The sequence below is a fragment of the Cheilinus undulatus genome, linkage group 3, assembly GCF_018320785.1.
Source record: "Cheilinus undulatus linkage group 3, ASM1832078v1, whole genome shotgun sequence".
In the NCBI taxonomy this organism is placed as follows: Eukaryota; Metazoa; Chordata; class Actinopteri; order Labriformes; family Labridae; genus Cheilinus; species Cheilinus undulatus.
This window is the reverse complement of record NC_054867.1, coordinates 20,850,799-20,868,143: the sequence shown is the minus strand read 5'-3', so window position 1 is coordinate 20,868,143 and position 17,345 is coordinate 20,850,799. Positions and strand designations below refer to the sequence as shown.

The 17,345-nt window shown below is 38.1% G+C and overlaps 1 protein-coding gene across 1 annotated transcript; it reads right to left on the bottom strand.

Moving 5' to 3' along the window:
* Positions 1–841: 841 nt before the first annotated feature.
* Positions 842–16,584, bottom strand: dcaf12 (DDB1 and CUL4 associated factor 12). Its single transcript, XM_041779075.1, has 9 exons — positions 16,205–16,584; positions 13,170–13,460; positions 10,216–10,494; positions 8,990–9,050; positions 8,646–8,839; positions 7,439–7,504; positions 3,615–3,777; positions 3,299–3,477; positions 842–3,187 (listed from the first exon to the last, which is right to left on the bottom strand). Exons 1-9 carry the CDS (start codon positions 16,262–16,264, stop codon positions 3,029–3,031), a joined length of 1,452 nt encoding a protein of 483 aa, XP_041635009.1. The 5' UTR covers positions 16,265–16,584; the 3' UTR covers positions 842–3,028.
* Between the last annotated feature and the right edge of the window lie 761 nt (positions 16,585–17,345).

The window sequence follows — 17,345 nt, the reverse complement described above, 5'->3', positions numbered from 1 at the left end:
TTTTTTGAAACAGGTAAAAACACAAAAATGAGTAAAAAAAAGTGGCAAAAATATGCTTGAAGTAGTAAAAATGTGTTTACAGGGGTAAAAAAAGGGGGTTTCACAGAGGCAAAAAGGCCGAAAGGGGCAAAACTGGTTCAAAGTGGCAAAAGGAGGCAAAGGAGGAATGAAATATGGGAAAATCTGGGGATCAAAGAGTAAAAAATGGGCAAAAAAGAAAATGACAGGATTTTAAACTCACAAACGGTTAAAAATGGCAAAATAGATTAACAGAGGCAAAAAGGCATTAGGTGGCAAAAATGAGTATGAAGAGGTTATAATGTGCAGAAAGGGGGGCCTATAGAATTTAACAGAAAAAAAAATAAGTTTAGAGGGAAAAAATGGTTTGACAGAAGCAAAAAATGAGCAGAAAGTTGTGATGGGTTAAAAGTGACAAACAGGCAGAAAACATGGTGGAAAGGGATTAAAAATTTGGTAAAAATGAGATGGAATAGGAAGAGGAAAAAAATGGTTAAGAGGCAAAGATGGGTTTAAAGCTGCGGAAAATGTGAAGGTGGTGAAATAGGATTGAAAAGTTGTTAAAAATAGTTAGAAGAGGCAAAAATGGGTAGGAGAGGAGGTCAAATGGGATGAAAAAATTGACTACATTGAGTTAAAAGTGGGAAAGTTGAGTAATAGAGGCAAAAATAAAGTGGCATTAATGGTTTTAAGTAGCAATAACAGGCAGAAAACACAATAGAAAGTTCAAAAAAGTAGCAAAATGGCTTGAATTGTGCAAAAATGTGGAGAATAGGTGTAAAAGAAGTAAAGATGGGTTTGAAGATACAATAATTGGCAGAAAAGGTGGTGAAATAGGATTTAAAAGTGGCAATAATGGGTTTACAGTACTATAGTATGGTTGAAGTGGGAAGATGAGTTAAAAGTGGAAAAATCGGAAGCAAAAAAAAAAAGTCAAACTGATAATAAGTGATAAAAACAGGCAAAAAAGTGTTGAAAAGAGGTTTGAAAGTGGTAAAAAATTATCTGGGTTTGTCGGGGGCTCAGCCAAATATATGGGCAGGCCTTCCTTCCATAACTCACCACAGACGCATTCAGCTAAAAGTCACCAGATGACATGATCACTTCTTTCACCGTAACACCAGACATTTTAACTTTAGAGAAACTTTTTTAACAGTTCAGTCAAGTATGAAAAAAGAAACATTACATCAATATACATTTTATTTTTATTATTTACTCTTTTTAAAGATTTAATAGCTTGTTTTTGCAGATGTTTGTATTTTACAATATCCTCAAATTCAGTCATTTGTAAAAACATTCATGAGGCATGTATAAAAAAACAGGGCATCACCAAGTAGACAGATCGATCCACACACTTCCTCAGACATATACATAAAAATGTATGCAACTGTCCCTATGTATTTTACACATACATATACACATATTTATATAAAATACACTTTCAAAGTGTTGGTTGTTTGTTCAATTTGTGGTTGCAATTGGGGTTTCACTCTTTAATCTGTCATTATCATGAAAACTGGACAAAATTTCCATGTAGAAAAGGAAAACTATGGTACTCATGGCAGTCTTTCACAGAAAGACTTTTAGGAAGGCAAAAATGTAACGGGAGCCTACCCTGCCTCTACCAAACAAGGAGAGGTGCAGCATCCCTCACTATTTGATACACAAGAAGAGGAGAAAAAAACAGTTCTTCCAACTATGAAAAATGTATGTTCCTGAAGCGTCTGACATCAGGGTAGTGTCCAAAATTCTCATTGGTTTCCCTGCATCTTCCTTTGTTTGATGGCTGAGAAAATCAAACTACTACACATCTTTCCCCTTGTTCCTGTAGAGGAGTCCCAGAATTATAAAGGGTGAGGAGATAAAACCAAAAGGCTTGTCCATCCTTAAATCACCATATATGAAGTTTCTTAACTCACTGCCAAAACTTTAAATCTTAGGTTAAATTCTTTAGTAACAGACCACAGTTGAACACCACTAATTGGCCAAATCTGCTTAAAGAGACAGGAACATAAGAAAAGGACAATAAATCATTGCGAGAAGCAGGTATAAACACCCCTGATCAACTAAATAAAGGGGGGAGAGGGAGGGCAAAATAAATACAAATAAAGCTTAGAATATCAGCAGGGGTATGCCTGTCAAATCACAATCAAAAATAAAATATTTTTTTGGGGGGGGGGGGGGTATTCAGAGTATAACAACAACACTGCATTTAGCAATCTTAATGTTTCTCCTCTACATCATCTGAGGAGAACATTCTGAACACACAGTCCCGTATTGATTGGCTTCTTCGTTTTACTTCCGACAGGAGAAGAGAGAAGTTCTTTGTGATTGTTGCGGGACAGGGCAAGCTGTCCGACCAGTAAATATTCTCTATCAAACAACAAACTAGCACGCCGAGTGAGTCCTTCTTGTCTTCAAGAACATGTTACCTCCACAGTCCTTTATCCTCTCTCCCTCTCTTTGACATGTCCATTTCAGTGAGATAATGAAAAGGAATTATTGGGAGAAAAACTCCATGGGTATTTTTATAAAGACACCGTCAGTAATCACAGAGGAAGCAGCATTAACACTATCCTTGCGTACAAAAACAAGCCAGCTAAAGACTGTAGCTTAATCCCTGCGGGGCCAGAAGTAAATGTTCTAAATGATGAGAACATGTATTACTTTATTCTTGATGTATCTTAAAACTCTTCTGAGTTCGTAAGTGGCAGACTTTGCAGCTCTGGAGAAAATAACTAGTTAATTATTTGTACATAGTTGTATAAAAACTGAGTAGCTGAGGTGAAAGGAATAACTGGAGAAGGTAAAGTGTAATGTTGGATACAAAGATGCACAACAACATTATACAAAGCTGTGATCCAGTGGGTGCAAGATCATGCTCCTGAGTCCACGTATATGCAAACCCCGAGGGAAGATGATCAATGTCAGCGGACGTAAAGAAATAGAGGAATGGAGGGACTGGTTGAGTAAAAATGTGGACGAGGGTTGATGGAGGGGGACTGAGAGGCTAGCTCCACAGTCCTGCGTAGTTGCCGTGCAGGCCCGAACAGAGTGGTCCGCCTGCTACAAACAGCTTGGTGCCGGAGTCATCATAGCAGTGGGTGTACACGGCGTTGGGGAAGGAATGAATGTCTGAGAAGTAACTCCTCCACGTCTCATCATGATTCTGAGAGAAAAAACAAGAGGGAGGTTATATGTGGCGACAGGACAGGAAACTTTTAGAAAAATAATCGGTGATTACAATGTTTCTGCCTCAAATTGAATAAAAACTGCTTACCAGCCAGCCTTTCCCTGTAGCGAGCTTAAGGATGCCATCTCCTGGGCACTTCCTGTATCCCCCAGCTGGATTTAAAGGGTTCTCCAGGAATCTTTGAGCCCGGATGTCGTAAAAGAGAAGAGAGCCTTGGCCGGTGCCCACAGTTACGATGTGCTCATAGAAACTTACTGAGCGGATCCCTGCAGACACAAACGACTTCAATGCTTAAATCCTCTAGAGTAAAAACTTAACTGTGATGCTTCATACTCGTTCAAGGAGGTCATCTACTCTAAATGAGTGCTTTGAGTGTGTTTTTACAAGTGTGCAGAACATTTACCGCTTCCTCTCTCTCTGGAATTGACGGACTTGATGCTGTGTGTCGGCTGCCGTGGATCAAGAAAAGACACATGAGCCTGTGAACCCACAGCGTACACCGACCAGTCCTGTCCATATGCCAGACACACATTCTCTTTGCAGTGAGGCAGCTTGGTGGACAGTATCTGCAGGGAAATGCAGACAGTGTTTAACAGGATTACGCCACAAAACATATGTTCTTTTTCTGTAGAATGAAATTAAGAATGTAATGAGTTGGAAAAAACAATCCAAATTATATTTGAAAATTATTCTGAAGGTACAACAGTGCTGGTTTAACAGGAAAAAAAAGAAAAATGCAAAATAGAAAAATAAGTCTTGTTTATGTTGGATTTTTCAAAGAAGAAAATTCTACCTTTGTCATCAGTTTAGGATTCAAATTATGAACCTCTGAATTACACTAAGAATTGAGAAAAACAAAATGATCTTTGGAGGAACTAAGTTTTATGTTCCTTAACAAACTATCCATTACAGCGATGGTTCTTAAGTGGCTGGGCATTAGGACCCACCCCTACCTCTTGACAAGAAAAAAAGTATTTGATAAAAAATATGCTACAGTTTGGACAACAAATGGTACAAAATAAACATTTTTTTAAAATTACATCATTACAGAGGGACAAGCAAGCATACATTTTATTTTACTCCATTTCTCCCAAGACAGCACTGAAATTTAGCAATTTCTTGAGGAATTTCCTCATTATCCTGGGAAAATCAGATTTGTCATCTAGGAAAAGGAAATAAGTGGAAGCTTTCAGAAAAAGACTGAAATGTTCTTGTCATCACAAGAAAACCTGAAAATGTATTAATGTTCTGTATGTCCACTTAGCGCTTTTATAAATCACAAAATTTTTGCCGGATATTTTTTCCCCAGCACACATTCATGAAAGGAATGGGTGGTAGTACAGTAAAACAGTATATCGGGGTAATAAAAAATAGCCACGGTATTGCTTTAATTACCGTCATGAAGACAGTGCTCCGTGAAAAAGCGCAAGTTTATAATAAATGCCTTGAGAATATATGGCCATTCCCAACAGCAGCAGCACTGCCTCCATGTAAACATGCTTTAAAAGTGGTGATAGAACTCCTGTTAATGATGTCAGGCCAATCTGGAAAACTAAAAAAGCGCACTTACATACCAGTGCATAGAAACTACTGCACCATGGCCTGGCACAATGCTCTATGGTACTACAGTCTGGTCTTCTTTAGAGTCAAACTGCTAAAAATGAACTGCTGGCTTTGCTGTAATCCACAACAAGAGATTTTTAAAAGTACTTTCATTCTTCTTTCTAGGTGTGGATCAGTGGTAAAATTGAACAAGTTCACTAATAACTATGGGCTGTGTCCTTTAGCAGCAGCAACACCAGGCACAATTAAATCCATCAAAAGGTTTTAAACACATTCAAACTTATTTTCACTGCTTTTAATGTTAAATAGATGAAGTTAATCTGTGCTAATTGGTTATTTTAGGCACTGAAGTATTCTGTAACATTTTATAAACTTCCTATAAAGTGAACTCACGGCAGGACAGAGCTCTGCATTGTTGCGCTACATAGAAATAATATTAAAGGCCAATGTTATGTGTTGAAAAGCACAGTGAACATAACTTAACATTCCCAGATCCTGTAAGATAACAGTTGGCTGTTATTTCTTATATTAGCTCTGGGAGGAGGGGAGGGAAGGGAGAGGAAAAAGAAACTTCATTTTCACCTCTGTAATGAAGTAACTGCTAACTTCTGTGAGAACAATGCTCACCTGTAAATCACTTCCAGCACTCATGTAAATGTCATCCTATAAACACCGTTTCAGATATGCTTGTTTAAGTGTTTTATCCTTTTTTTGGACACCTAGTGGTAATACAGGTTACCCCTGTAAAATTTAAGGAGGGTATGACAGTATTAAAAAACAGATACCACCTAGTCCTAATTCATGGCCCATTCAAAACAGCCTGGGCTCCCAACCCATCAGTTGATAACCACTGTATTTCAGTATACGGAAATGCTACAAAAGGGTTATTTATCTGCATATATGTTTATTTCAATCATCTTTTTTGTCGTATCTGTCAGTAAAAAAATAATCATAGCATCAGCTGTCCAAGCATTAGTCAATACAAAGTGTGAGAAAATTTTGGAGAAACATTTACTGTTTTGGTGAGAAACTGATATCTAATCTGAGGAACTTTAACTCGGTGCCAGTCTCTGCGAGCCCTGTGGATAATAACAGTTGGTCTCATCATCTTGCTCTTCCTCTCTAAACATGCTCTAGTTGTGCCTTCTTGTAACATTCAAAAGGTAAAGAAATTCAAACATCCAAACATTTAGGAAAGGATCTTTGGTGGCATATTTAAATGACTTTGTGTGATTTTAACCCTGGCTGGCAGATGTCAAAGGATTAAAAAACCCTACAAAGACAGCTGCTATTCTCCCTAATGGTCTCGTCTATTTTTCAGGTCATATAAAAGCATCGGTATCAGTGTAAGTCTGTTTTATTAACAGAAAGTGTAACTAAACTCATTTTAAATCATCTAGGATTATTCAAAGGTTAATTTTGACAGGTCAAAAATTTAGTAAAAAAAAAATCAGACAAAAATATTTTCAGTTTTTGCCATATCTGTCTTTTTTACCCTTCATAGTTATAGTCAACAAAAACTCAAAAACACATCAGCCCAGTTTTAATCAATAAAAAGTCCTTAAATTTCAGTCATTACCTTTAGTCACACTTTTTTCTCTCTAAAATAACCTGCCAAATTGGTAATTTAAAATAAACTCATAAAAACACAAACATACATTGAATAATCCTTTTGGGTTAAGGATTACTGATACTGATAATCTTATTAATACTCCTTAATGATCACGCTCTTTACCAATAATATCAACAACATAAATAGGACTATGTCTGTTTCTTTTTTGATGATGAGACAGCAATACATTTTAACTGAATTCATACTGTACATACATCGTATATTGCTTATCAAACAAATCCATTTTTCCTTTAAATAACTGCATTTATTCAGATGTTTCACCAAAAACTGAATTCTTGTTTCCACAATGTGACTTTTAAACACATCACCATAAGGTTTTAACTAGCGATGCACGATAAGTGTTTTTTTTTAACCGATAATTTCCTACTCCTGATGGCCAATAAGAACCGATAATTTTTTTCAATTGCTGATTTAAAAAAAAAAAAAGTTTATTTGATGTTTTTATGCACCTCTGGGGGTAAGAAGGGGTTAATATGTACTCAGCAAAGATATTTATAACTAATTCTAACTGACATCATTTGTGTTTATATAAAAAAACAATTATGACTTTACAGCTGTTATTATTTTTTAACATTTATGTACCTAAGTACAACATACACAAACAACTGACAAACTTTTTCCCCTTTTCCCTTGAAATAAATTTAAGTATCTTGACAAGTGGTCAAATCTGACATTTCAATAAACTAAAGAATTCAGCTGACCAAGACGTAAAACCAAATGATAACAGGCTGTCATACTTAACAAATGGAGATGTTTGGGGGTCTCATTTTTGTTTTTGCTGCGTAAGTCAGAAATAGAGCTTAAGTTTTACATAAAGATTAAAAATATGCACTCAATTAAGTCATATCAGAGATAGGTTAAGAATGTAAAGTCAGCTGTGGTCTTTGGGTAAACTTCTGTTTCTAATGTCGCTCAGACTGAATGAAACCACAACAAAAAAACTTTAAAATTAACACTAATAATTACTTAAATTAATCATCTCATTGTGCATTTTGCCAAGGTTAGTTATCAAGCAATGTATCACTGACTACCTTGCACAAGTTGTGCTCAGCTTTCCAGAGGTGGAAGTAGCCGTCCAAAGACACAGCACCAAGTTCCTGGAAGGTAAAAACATGGGGGAAAATGATTAAAGCTGAGCTGTTTAAAGGCAGAGAAAACTATTATCACTCATGATACTGCTCCAGGAATGTTCAAAATATCATATAGTTTCATGTTTCACAGCCAAGAACTGAAGATACAGCAAAATATGTCAATTTTCAACAATCCCTTCTGTTTAGTTTAAGGGCTGCTTACATTGGATTCTTTATTTGACCCACTTTCACAGGATTACAAAACATCCAAACATTGATAGGAAATTTGAAAACACTTCTGTTGCAAACCTTCATCCTCTCTGTCCTGTGTATAATCTTAGTATGCTTCAAACAGTGCTCTGTTAATATACAGCTTTCCTTCCATTTGTGATGTGTTAAAATCCAAGCTCAAAGAGCACAGCTCACTATCCAGACAAAATATACATGAAGTGTATTTAATATTTTATTGATAAAGTAAATAAAAATTCCTATTATCCTTGTATGTAATTCACACTTAACCTTTGTGTAAATTTCCATTTTTTATTTCAATATTGACGGCTGGGCTATTACAGTTTTAGGGCACATATCCAAAACCACTTCTTTTTACATGCTGGCAGCGCCCATGGTCTACACAAAACTAGCACAAGTCGAGCATTTCAGAGCTCAGCATCCTTTATGCAGAAAGTGTTAGCTGTTCTTTGTCTAAGCTAGTTCAACATCCTTCCTGCCTCACAGACCAATCAAAATCAAAAAGGGGCAGAACTCCTGACACCAGCTTTGTGAACAACAATAGTGTTTTTCAAAGCCTTCTTGGTCATGTGCTGCTGTTTATGCAAGGGCAGGGTTCATATACCTAGTTTTATATTTTCTTGGTAGTATTTCCTTGAATAAATGATTCTATTAAGCACAGATAAAACAGTCAGAAGTTAATTTTTGTACGCTATATTCAATAGGCACTGATGAAAAATACACTGAAATGGAGATCGTGAGCACGGCTAGCCAAAAACTTAGCAGACTCATAGCCAGGCTGCCCATATGGAAGAAGATACAGCCTGCATACATGGGTCACAATCTACAACTAATGCTTGTATGCATTTTAATAATACTAATATACAAGTTTCAGTGAATTTTTGAGGAAAACAAAAACATGAACTAGGAAGAACCGTACTTTATGGTTGTTGTTGAAGGCCAGAGCTCGGACTTTACAGTTGTATGGGTTGGTGTACTCCTTTGGGATATCCTTGAGGGCGCGGTGAGAGATGTGGGCGTAGGAGGGTACGACCTGTTCATTCTGACTGTGCTCTGCCTGGTTCATTACATCCTCTGTCACTTCCCAAAGGCCCATGGACCCATCCCTGGAACCTACAAATGTCAACACACAAGACATACCCTGGTTATAGACTGCTTCCATTAACTGCACACACAAACATATTTCATGTTGTACTTAGAATACGAAGAGAACACTGCACACAAATAATTCAATAAATTCAGCAGCTTAGCTCAACAACTCACCAGACACAGCCATGTTGTCACTGATCCACGCTATAGAGAAGATCCAGTCATTATGACCATCCTGAAAAACAAATGGTGAACAAATCAAACAACTTTTCTCACACTGTCCTGTGTTTTTTAGAAAACAGATGAACAACTAAAACAAGCATATCACAGCTATAAAATGAGTGCCCATCTCTCTGGCGGGAGGAAAGACCTAGAAGAAAAGCTACATGGTCTTTGTTTTGTTTCTGGTTGTTTAGAAATCTGCTTTACAGTAAATATACAAATATAAATCCAACTGACATGGTCTGATTCCTACGCTGCTAGAGGAATTAAAGTAAGACAAATAAGAAAATGTAATACATTTATGTAAATCTTTAACTATTTAAGCTTATATCTGCCAATACTGATTTCATTGGGATAATATCACGCATCCCTAGACCATTCAATCTTTGCAGCTATATTGAGCTGTCAAAAGCTACATTTCCATCAGGGGGTCCAGTTTGATTGAGTACAGTCTGGTATGGTTCGGTACACCAAACACCCAAATGGTTAAAGTTTTCATAGACACCCGTACCCTCACTTGGTGGGCAGGCTGTAAAGGCATGCATGTAAAATTGCATGCAGTGTGAGTCTGCTGGTCAAGCCGCAGAGTTGTAGAAAGGACGAGTGACAGAAATCAGTAGGAAATAAGCAGTAAACAGTCTTATTTCAGCTGAAAGTGCTGTTCTTTTACATCTTACTACATCAACTTCATCTTAATCATGTTAACCATGGTCAGTACAGGTCCTCAGCTGATGGAATGCGTATACAGAAACGTTTTGAGTCATAACGAGACATTTATGTGCAAATATATCTAGTCTTTATCAGTTGTCCTGTGCCGACGTGATGTCAGAGCAAACTCTCATTATTGTGTGTGTAGCTCCACCTTTTTAGGACAGATAGGTATGATTGGTATCCCTACGGAAAGGTGCCTAAAAGTGGGATGGTACGGGTCAGTTTTTTGGGAGCCTTTCCAACTTTTGCTCTATGGAAAAGCAAAAAAATGCATACTGTGCCGTACTGAACCAGACCGCTTGGTGGAATACCTAAACAATTCCTTTTTTTGAAACAAGATAATCTCCATTTATTATGCATGCTAAAATGACTCAAAAACTATCAAGACAAAAATAATAGTTGTTAGCCTGTAGCAGCATCCATAAGCCATAACTTGGTCATTAAATCAAAGGATCAAACCCACTTACATCTCCAACACAAACCGGATCCAGTGTGGGCAGCTGGTAGATGGCCAGGCTGTTGGGGTTGTCTCCTCCTGTGGCCAGCAGCGTTCTTGAAGGGTTGAGTTCGATGGCGTGGATTCCACATCCCTGCTGGTCCAGCCGGGAACGAGAGCCTACTGTAGGGTGGTAATGCCTCCCTGCCACTACTGTGCCCACCACACCTGAGCCTCCACCCTGGCACTCCCGGTCCTTCAGCATAGGAATGCGTGTGATCTGCCCCGTAAGGACATCAACTACAAAAAGCTGCAGGTAAAAGGAGTTCAGAAGTTAGAAAGTTGCTCTCTTCTGGGAGTGATGCACTACTTTTACAGAAAATCCTACCTAAAAATATAAATTACACAATATGCATCAATAGCTTGGGTAAAAGAAATGGACCCAATTTTGACAATCTTGACTGATTCATTAAAAAAAACGTAACTGGTGACAATCGAGAAACATCTGCTTCTTTATAGAGCCTACTAACTGTCTGTACTAGCTTCTATTGATGTGCTCTGGACATTTTCTGGCTGTGAACCTCTAAGCAGTGGGTGTGTCGCCCCAAGCCAATAACAGTACACAGGATGAGTAATTTCTTCTTTTGTCAAAATGAAACAACCACATGGCAAGCAGGCTCCAGTTAAACAAGGGCCGCTGTTGTTTAGTCAAGGAGGAAAGGCCAACGTATGTTTGTTGTGTTTTAGCCACAGCTGTCAAACCCTGATCATTTAATTTCAACCGATGGCTGTGTAAACTGGTGACTTTCAGCTAAGCAAATCTGGGGCAAGGACTCCTTCCATTTTCAACAACTGCTGTAATGTAGACATTTACAAATGAAGGTTACATCCGTAAGTGGGATAATATCGTAGAAAGCTGTGTTCTGACCACCACTCATCATTCTGAGCTGATCTGACGTTACTGTTGATTATTGATGCAACATCACATTAGTTATGATGTCAAAGTCGGTATAACAGTACCTTTTGAATATCTTCATGTTTGCTGTTGACATCCTACACATCAGATACTTTTATACCATCTCAGCTCTCTGGTGCCCTGTAGGGCAGGGTTCCCCAATTACTTTTTCCAGGGGGCAAAATATTTCAAGGACAGAAAGCCGAGGGCCGGACATGGATTTTTTTTTTTTGGACACCATTAAAATTTCTGTGTCTGCAATGGTTAATACACCAATAGGTAGAAGCTCTTTAATCGAAATGATATCTTCAATGCTAAAATAGAATTATTATTTTTATCCATGAATTTTCAAATTTACTGATTTACAAAAAAACTGAAAAAATAGTAAAGCGCATTAATATTTCTTGATTAATATGTCAAATTATAGTTATTTACTTGCATTCCTGAACAGAAAAATTACTTTTAATGGTTGAATGTTATGCTTGATTAATTTCTGACTTCTCAGAGAAGCCCAGTGAGCTGGCTCAAATTTGGGTGAATTCAGTTTGAAATCCCTCATTCCTGTTCAAAATGATAAAACGTCGAGGGCTCACTAAGAATGGAAGAGTCCACATTAAAGCACTTCATGATGCTGGATGGTATTTGAGACAAATATGACAGGTGGTCTAATAAATTTGTTAAGCACTGTATATATGTGTGTGTGTATATATATATATATATATACATATATATATATATATATATATATATATTATAAATGTATATGGGTTAATTAGCTACTTTAGACAGAGGATTTACTTGCAACTAATCTAAACAGGTCAGTCATAAATATGCTGTCCTTGTATTAGGTGGCATTTTTTTTTCGCTTTTTTTAGCGTTTGTATGACCCACTGATGCTAAATTTATAAGACAGGAATATTCACTATAAACATTCATTTAGCAGGACTGTTTATGGCTTTAAAATGGCAACCTGTTGTCCACAATATATGATCAGACCCTGAGATTATTTCACCCTAAGATCAGTGCACAGTATCAAAAGAGACAGGAGGATCCTGCGGGGTGTTTCCCTAACTGCTGCACTATTACTGCTCAAAGAGCTATAAACCCTCACCTACTGGGTGAAAACTTGACTTGTAAACAATGTCTGCACCACAACAGACGTTCTTATGCATGTACGTTCTCTCTGAATCCCCCTGACTTCCCTATGCGCATCATGAAGTGGCGCATCTCCGTGTAATTATGTCTTTTGTGCTGCATCAAGACCAAAAATGCCGACCTCTCAAGTCACAGGACAGCCTGTGTCCAGGTTAGCATTAAATGTTCAGCTATAAAGAATTTGTTTTTTTATCATTATAAGAGCAATTTTTACCGTTACACCACAGGATTTATAACCTATGTCCCATTTAAATGTAAGTGACCAAGACCATAATTACACGTCTTGTTGACATAAAATTAGATTGTATGTAAATACATTTAGTTGATATTAGTTTGGCATCACACATTTTCATAATGAGGGGTTAAATCAGGCTGGAGATTGAACTAAATCACTCACCAAAGCGAGATACGGTGTCTACATTTGTGGCTGACAGACTATTACGCAGGGATAGTATTTGCTATCCTGAGAGCAGCTGTTTTAATCCCCCACGGGAAAAGATGTTCGGTTTTGAAAGGCAAAAACCTCTGACATTCGTTAAGGCCTGAGATACAGAAAACTTGTCAGAGGTGCGGACAGGGCTGGACTCCATGAAAGTCAAGGAAAATCAAAATTAAACAAAATAATCCTTCTCCTTCAGTCTTGAAAAATCATGCATTCTGTATCAGACTCTTTTTGGACAGCATGTTTGGGGAGCTGAGGTGAAGCAGTTGCGTTGCCGCCGCTCTGCCGTGCGTCTTTTTACGATGTTCCTCCCTGCTCTAAAGAGGGTTCAGAGTACCATATTTAACTCATTTATTGCATAGTATTATGACCTAATCTCACTTATCAGGTGAAAGTCTACAGTACAAAATAGAAAAAGACAATGGCATCTTACCGTGTTGCACTTGGTCCCACACACCACCTGCCTGTGGTTGAGCCACTGCGAAGCAAACACCTTGTTGAGCCGCCCCAGAGAAAATTCCCTCTCCTTGAGAATACCAGGGAGCCTCCCAGCTGCAAAGCCCCGGAGGCTCCTCTGGAGTCGCAACTCGTGCTGCTGTTGAGGCCTGAACTCCCGCCCCCGGAGGGCGCATACCACTGAGCGCCGACTACACCACCACTGCTGGGCATGACGTGAAGAAGAAGAAACACGGCTCCGCTTGTGTGGCGTCTGACACCAGCCCAGCTGAGAAGGAGAAAAAATAAAGGGCAAGTGAAGAGAGTCTTCTCTTGGGTGAGCATGCTTTTGTTGAGATCAAAACGTTAGATTACCGTGTTTTAAACCCAGTTGTAGAAGTGGCAACAATTAATTGAAATTAATACAAAGAGCAAACAAGTTAAGTGTTGCTCTAATCTAATTTCAATAATTTTTAGGCCTGATTATGTGCAATTCAGAGTCACAACCACTCATCGTTACAGTCATCTATGTAGCTGAATATACAGAGTCAAGAGTCAAGGGAGTATTTAAGATAAAATACACAACTGCACAGTCAACAACACTGCAATAGGTTGAATCAATACGGGCAATTAATATGATACAACTAGGCTAGTATCAGTGTTTCCCCTACCACTGTATTAAGGGGCGCTGCCTCCCAAAGGCATCCCCCGTCCCCCTTGAAGGTCGAGTTAATTTTCATTTGATTGTATTTTCTACAAAGTGCCAGATCACAACAAAAGTCATTTAAGCATGAACTTTCCTATAGAGCAGGGTTATACCTAGTCCCATTATTAAACAAATTAAATAGCCCTTTACAGAGCTCATGTCCCCACAAACTCCCTCTTGATCTTCTCACCACAGCATGCAGAAATACGCATGGCCCCTCACAGGTGTGTGGGGACAGGTGTGAGGCGATCAGTTCAGCTCCTATACAGACTGAGCGGCCCATCCGCAGGTCACCTGATGATCCTTTTATCATTTTCAAATTCATTCATCTGGGATCAATAAACTGGCGGATGACCCTTTTGTCTTTTTATTCCGCACATGCATGTTTCTCATAGCGCCTAACGCTATTGCAGATATTTATGATCATTATTCACACTTGTAAATAAACCTCGTCCACACGCAGATTATGACAGAAACTCTTCAACCTTTATAAACGCAGGAATGTTGACAAAAGATCACACAGGCATAGAGACAACAGGAGGAGACAGAGACATGCAATGTGTGTGGATAATAATAGCAAAGCAAGAGAAAATGAGTATTTAAAGTCAGTGGAGGACAATCAATCATCATAAAGAACATCTACCAAAATACATAATCTTACCTATTATAAATATGTTACATGTTTCAATAAACTGTTTCTTAAATAATTATTTGGTTATTAATTTGTTAAATATTTCGTATGTCAGACTTATTTGTATGTGGGGAGGCCTTTTTGACAGCATAGGTCAACTTCACACTTAATACTGGTATGACGCAGTCCTAAAGTTACTCCTGACGTAGCAGGAAGGCAAAAAAGTTAATTTCCAACCCTGTCATTCATACATGCATAGATAGATGTTATATTGAAAGTTTTCATTAAAAGAAACACATGGACACCATCATTCCTTTCAGTGTTTGTGTCTATGTCAGTCTGCCCCAATTTCTCAAAACACAGGAAACATTATCAGGTATTAACACCAATGTATGAGCAAAAGTGAGAAAGAAAACATCAAATGTATTACTTTTCATCTAATAAAAAGACTCAGAATCAGTGAAGCAATGTTAAAATCAAACCTAGAAACAGTCAGAGGTAAAAGGACAACGGCCTCTCAGTGGTACATAAATTGCTTAACATGGTTGTATGAATGTTTGTGGGTGTCAGTTCTTACTTTGACTGTTGGCAGAGAAACCACAAAAGAGATCTGTGTTAAAATAGTGATGTGACTAATAATCTTGATTATAAATCGACTTACACTGACCTAATAGAGCACCATCCAATCTAAACTAATCCTATTCCAGGGAAAACCCAGATGTATTCATTTGTCATTATGGCTGTCAAAGGGAATCTGTAGTCTATGTTTCTCATGAGGTCCTGATAGTAAGTCTGAATGCTGACTTCAGATGATCAACGACTGAAGTAGAGGTCAATTTCTTAAGCTACTGTATATTTTATACAATTCAATTTCTCTGTAGGGGCCATACAAACCAGTTACATGCCCCGACACTGTTAACATACGATACCATATAAAGTCCAACAAAAGAAAGTTAGAATGTAATGCTAACTGGCTTTTGATTCAACTTAAAAGTATATTTCTGTGTCAACAGCTGGGCCTATGTAGTGCTGTGGTCTTTGTATCAATGAGTACTCGCGTCTTTATCAGTAGTCATGTCATCAGATGTAACTTATGTCATCTTGGGCAGGCCAGATGCACAGTTAGTCTTCATGCGGAAGATAGATAACCGATAATTATCGTTTTAGCTAGTATTGCAGTATTTAGCAAAATGGAAACAGCTACCATCAAGATTAACTGTGCTAACATTTGATTCAATGTTCCAGCAACGATAAAATGAAAATGTGCGGCTATTTAACGGTGTCAAGTGATCACTCCAGTTGACCAAGGGGCTGATGGCATTAGTAACCTCACAATATGACCTTTTATCGTGATACCAAAATAATTCAAGCCCAAATGAGATGAGCCAGTCAAGAAATGGCTAACGTTAGATTAGCTGTCGTACCGAACTGCCGTTGGCAATCGCCATGCTAACATTTGAGAGCACTGACGTTAAAATAGAAACACGCGTTATTATCGTTTAAACTGGATCACAATTGTCCCCTTTCGCCACAATATTGTATTATCAGGAGTTGTTCATTTTTTTAAATTCGTAAATATTCAGCAGCAGGCTTAGCCTATATATAACAAACCTGGCTAGCTTACTGCTAGTTAGCATGCTAACGTTGTTAAGAGGCTAGCGTTAGCTTTAATTGATCCACACCGGTTTCCGCCTACCTGTTGTTGGTCCTTGGGCTCTCCTGCCTTCCTTTTCCTGCTAACTGTTTTTCTCGCCATAATCTGATACACACAGTTCCCTCACCCACATGGAGGGTAAAAGTGACTCTGGACACTGGATCATATAATGGCGATATGCTATTTTGTTCCTTGGCCCTCGATGGCAGCGTCCAACGAGGAGGAAGAGCGATCACATACGGGAGAGGTTGGTTTGTCGATGGTTGAGATTGTCGCAGAATTATCCTTTGCTCCCAAACAATGCCCACCTTGGGTTGTACAAACTATTCAGTTTCGATGGACTCGCTAGCAACAGCCGGAGGGTTAACACTCTTTTTTTCTACCAAGTCGCGTCAGCAACGGCGAAAGCATTGAGCAGCGCGCAGCCGCACTCAAATTAAACATCAACAAAAACAAGGTCGTACGTGAACGCGAACGTCATGCGTGCTCGTTCACGGCAACTACCTAAACTCATTATGTGATTCTGGACTCATGACAACTTTTAGTTTGTCCCAAAGACGATATGTATAGTAAATATTATTTTGTGGAAAAACAATACAATCATTTCTTTTATAAATATCATAGTAGTTGCAAAATTTAATCTTGCAACTGAACAAACATGATTCAATTATAAGCTATAAAAATGTTAAGCCTCCTATGTATTAGATTTTGCCACTCCATTCTTTGTATACTTCACAAACTTAGATGTAAAATGATCGCTTAATGTGTTTTTTTTTTTTTTTTACCATCTTTGCCACATCCTTTGTAAACTTTAATATAGTTTCTGTGAACACTGAATACATATGGACTAGTACTGATCAACCTGGACCATCTGAAAGCTGACATGAAGAATTACATGAGACATTTTATAAATTATTCACAGAAAGTTTTCTTTCTGGATTGTTACCCTTGAGATAGTATTTGCATCTGTAAAATAAACAGTTGAAGAATTGTCATAAAAATGTCACAGCATTTTGTAAACCATTAATAAAAAAAATGCACTAAAAGATGTTAATCCTGACTTTGTGATCACCTGTTTAGTAACGACAGAGAGCTCAGGCAGACCAAATATGCTCTCTGTTCTCATACGTAATTGTCTGTTTATCTGCTGACTGGGTGACAGAGGTGGATGCTTCCAGGTGCC

What these genes read in the sequence shown, in the direction of transcription:
- dcaf12 (XM_041779075.1), bottom strand. Translation starts at nt 16,264, where the DNA reads ATGGCGAGAAAAACAGTTAGCAGGAAAAGGAAGGCAGGAGAGCCCAAG. An exon ending in CTGAGCACAACTTGTGCAAG is followed by an intron (nt 3,778 to 7,438) that starts GTAGTCAGTGAT and finishes ATTTCCCTGCAG; the next exon opens with ATACTGTCCACCAAGCTGCC. An exon ending in CTACAGGGAAAGGCTGGCTG is followed by an intron (nt 3,188 to 3,298) that starts GTAAGCAGTTTT and finishes TTTTTCTCTCAG; the next exon opens with AATCATGATGAGACGTGGAG.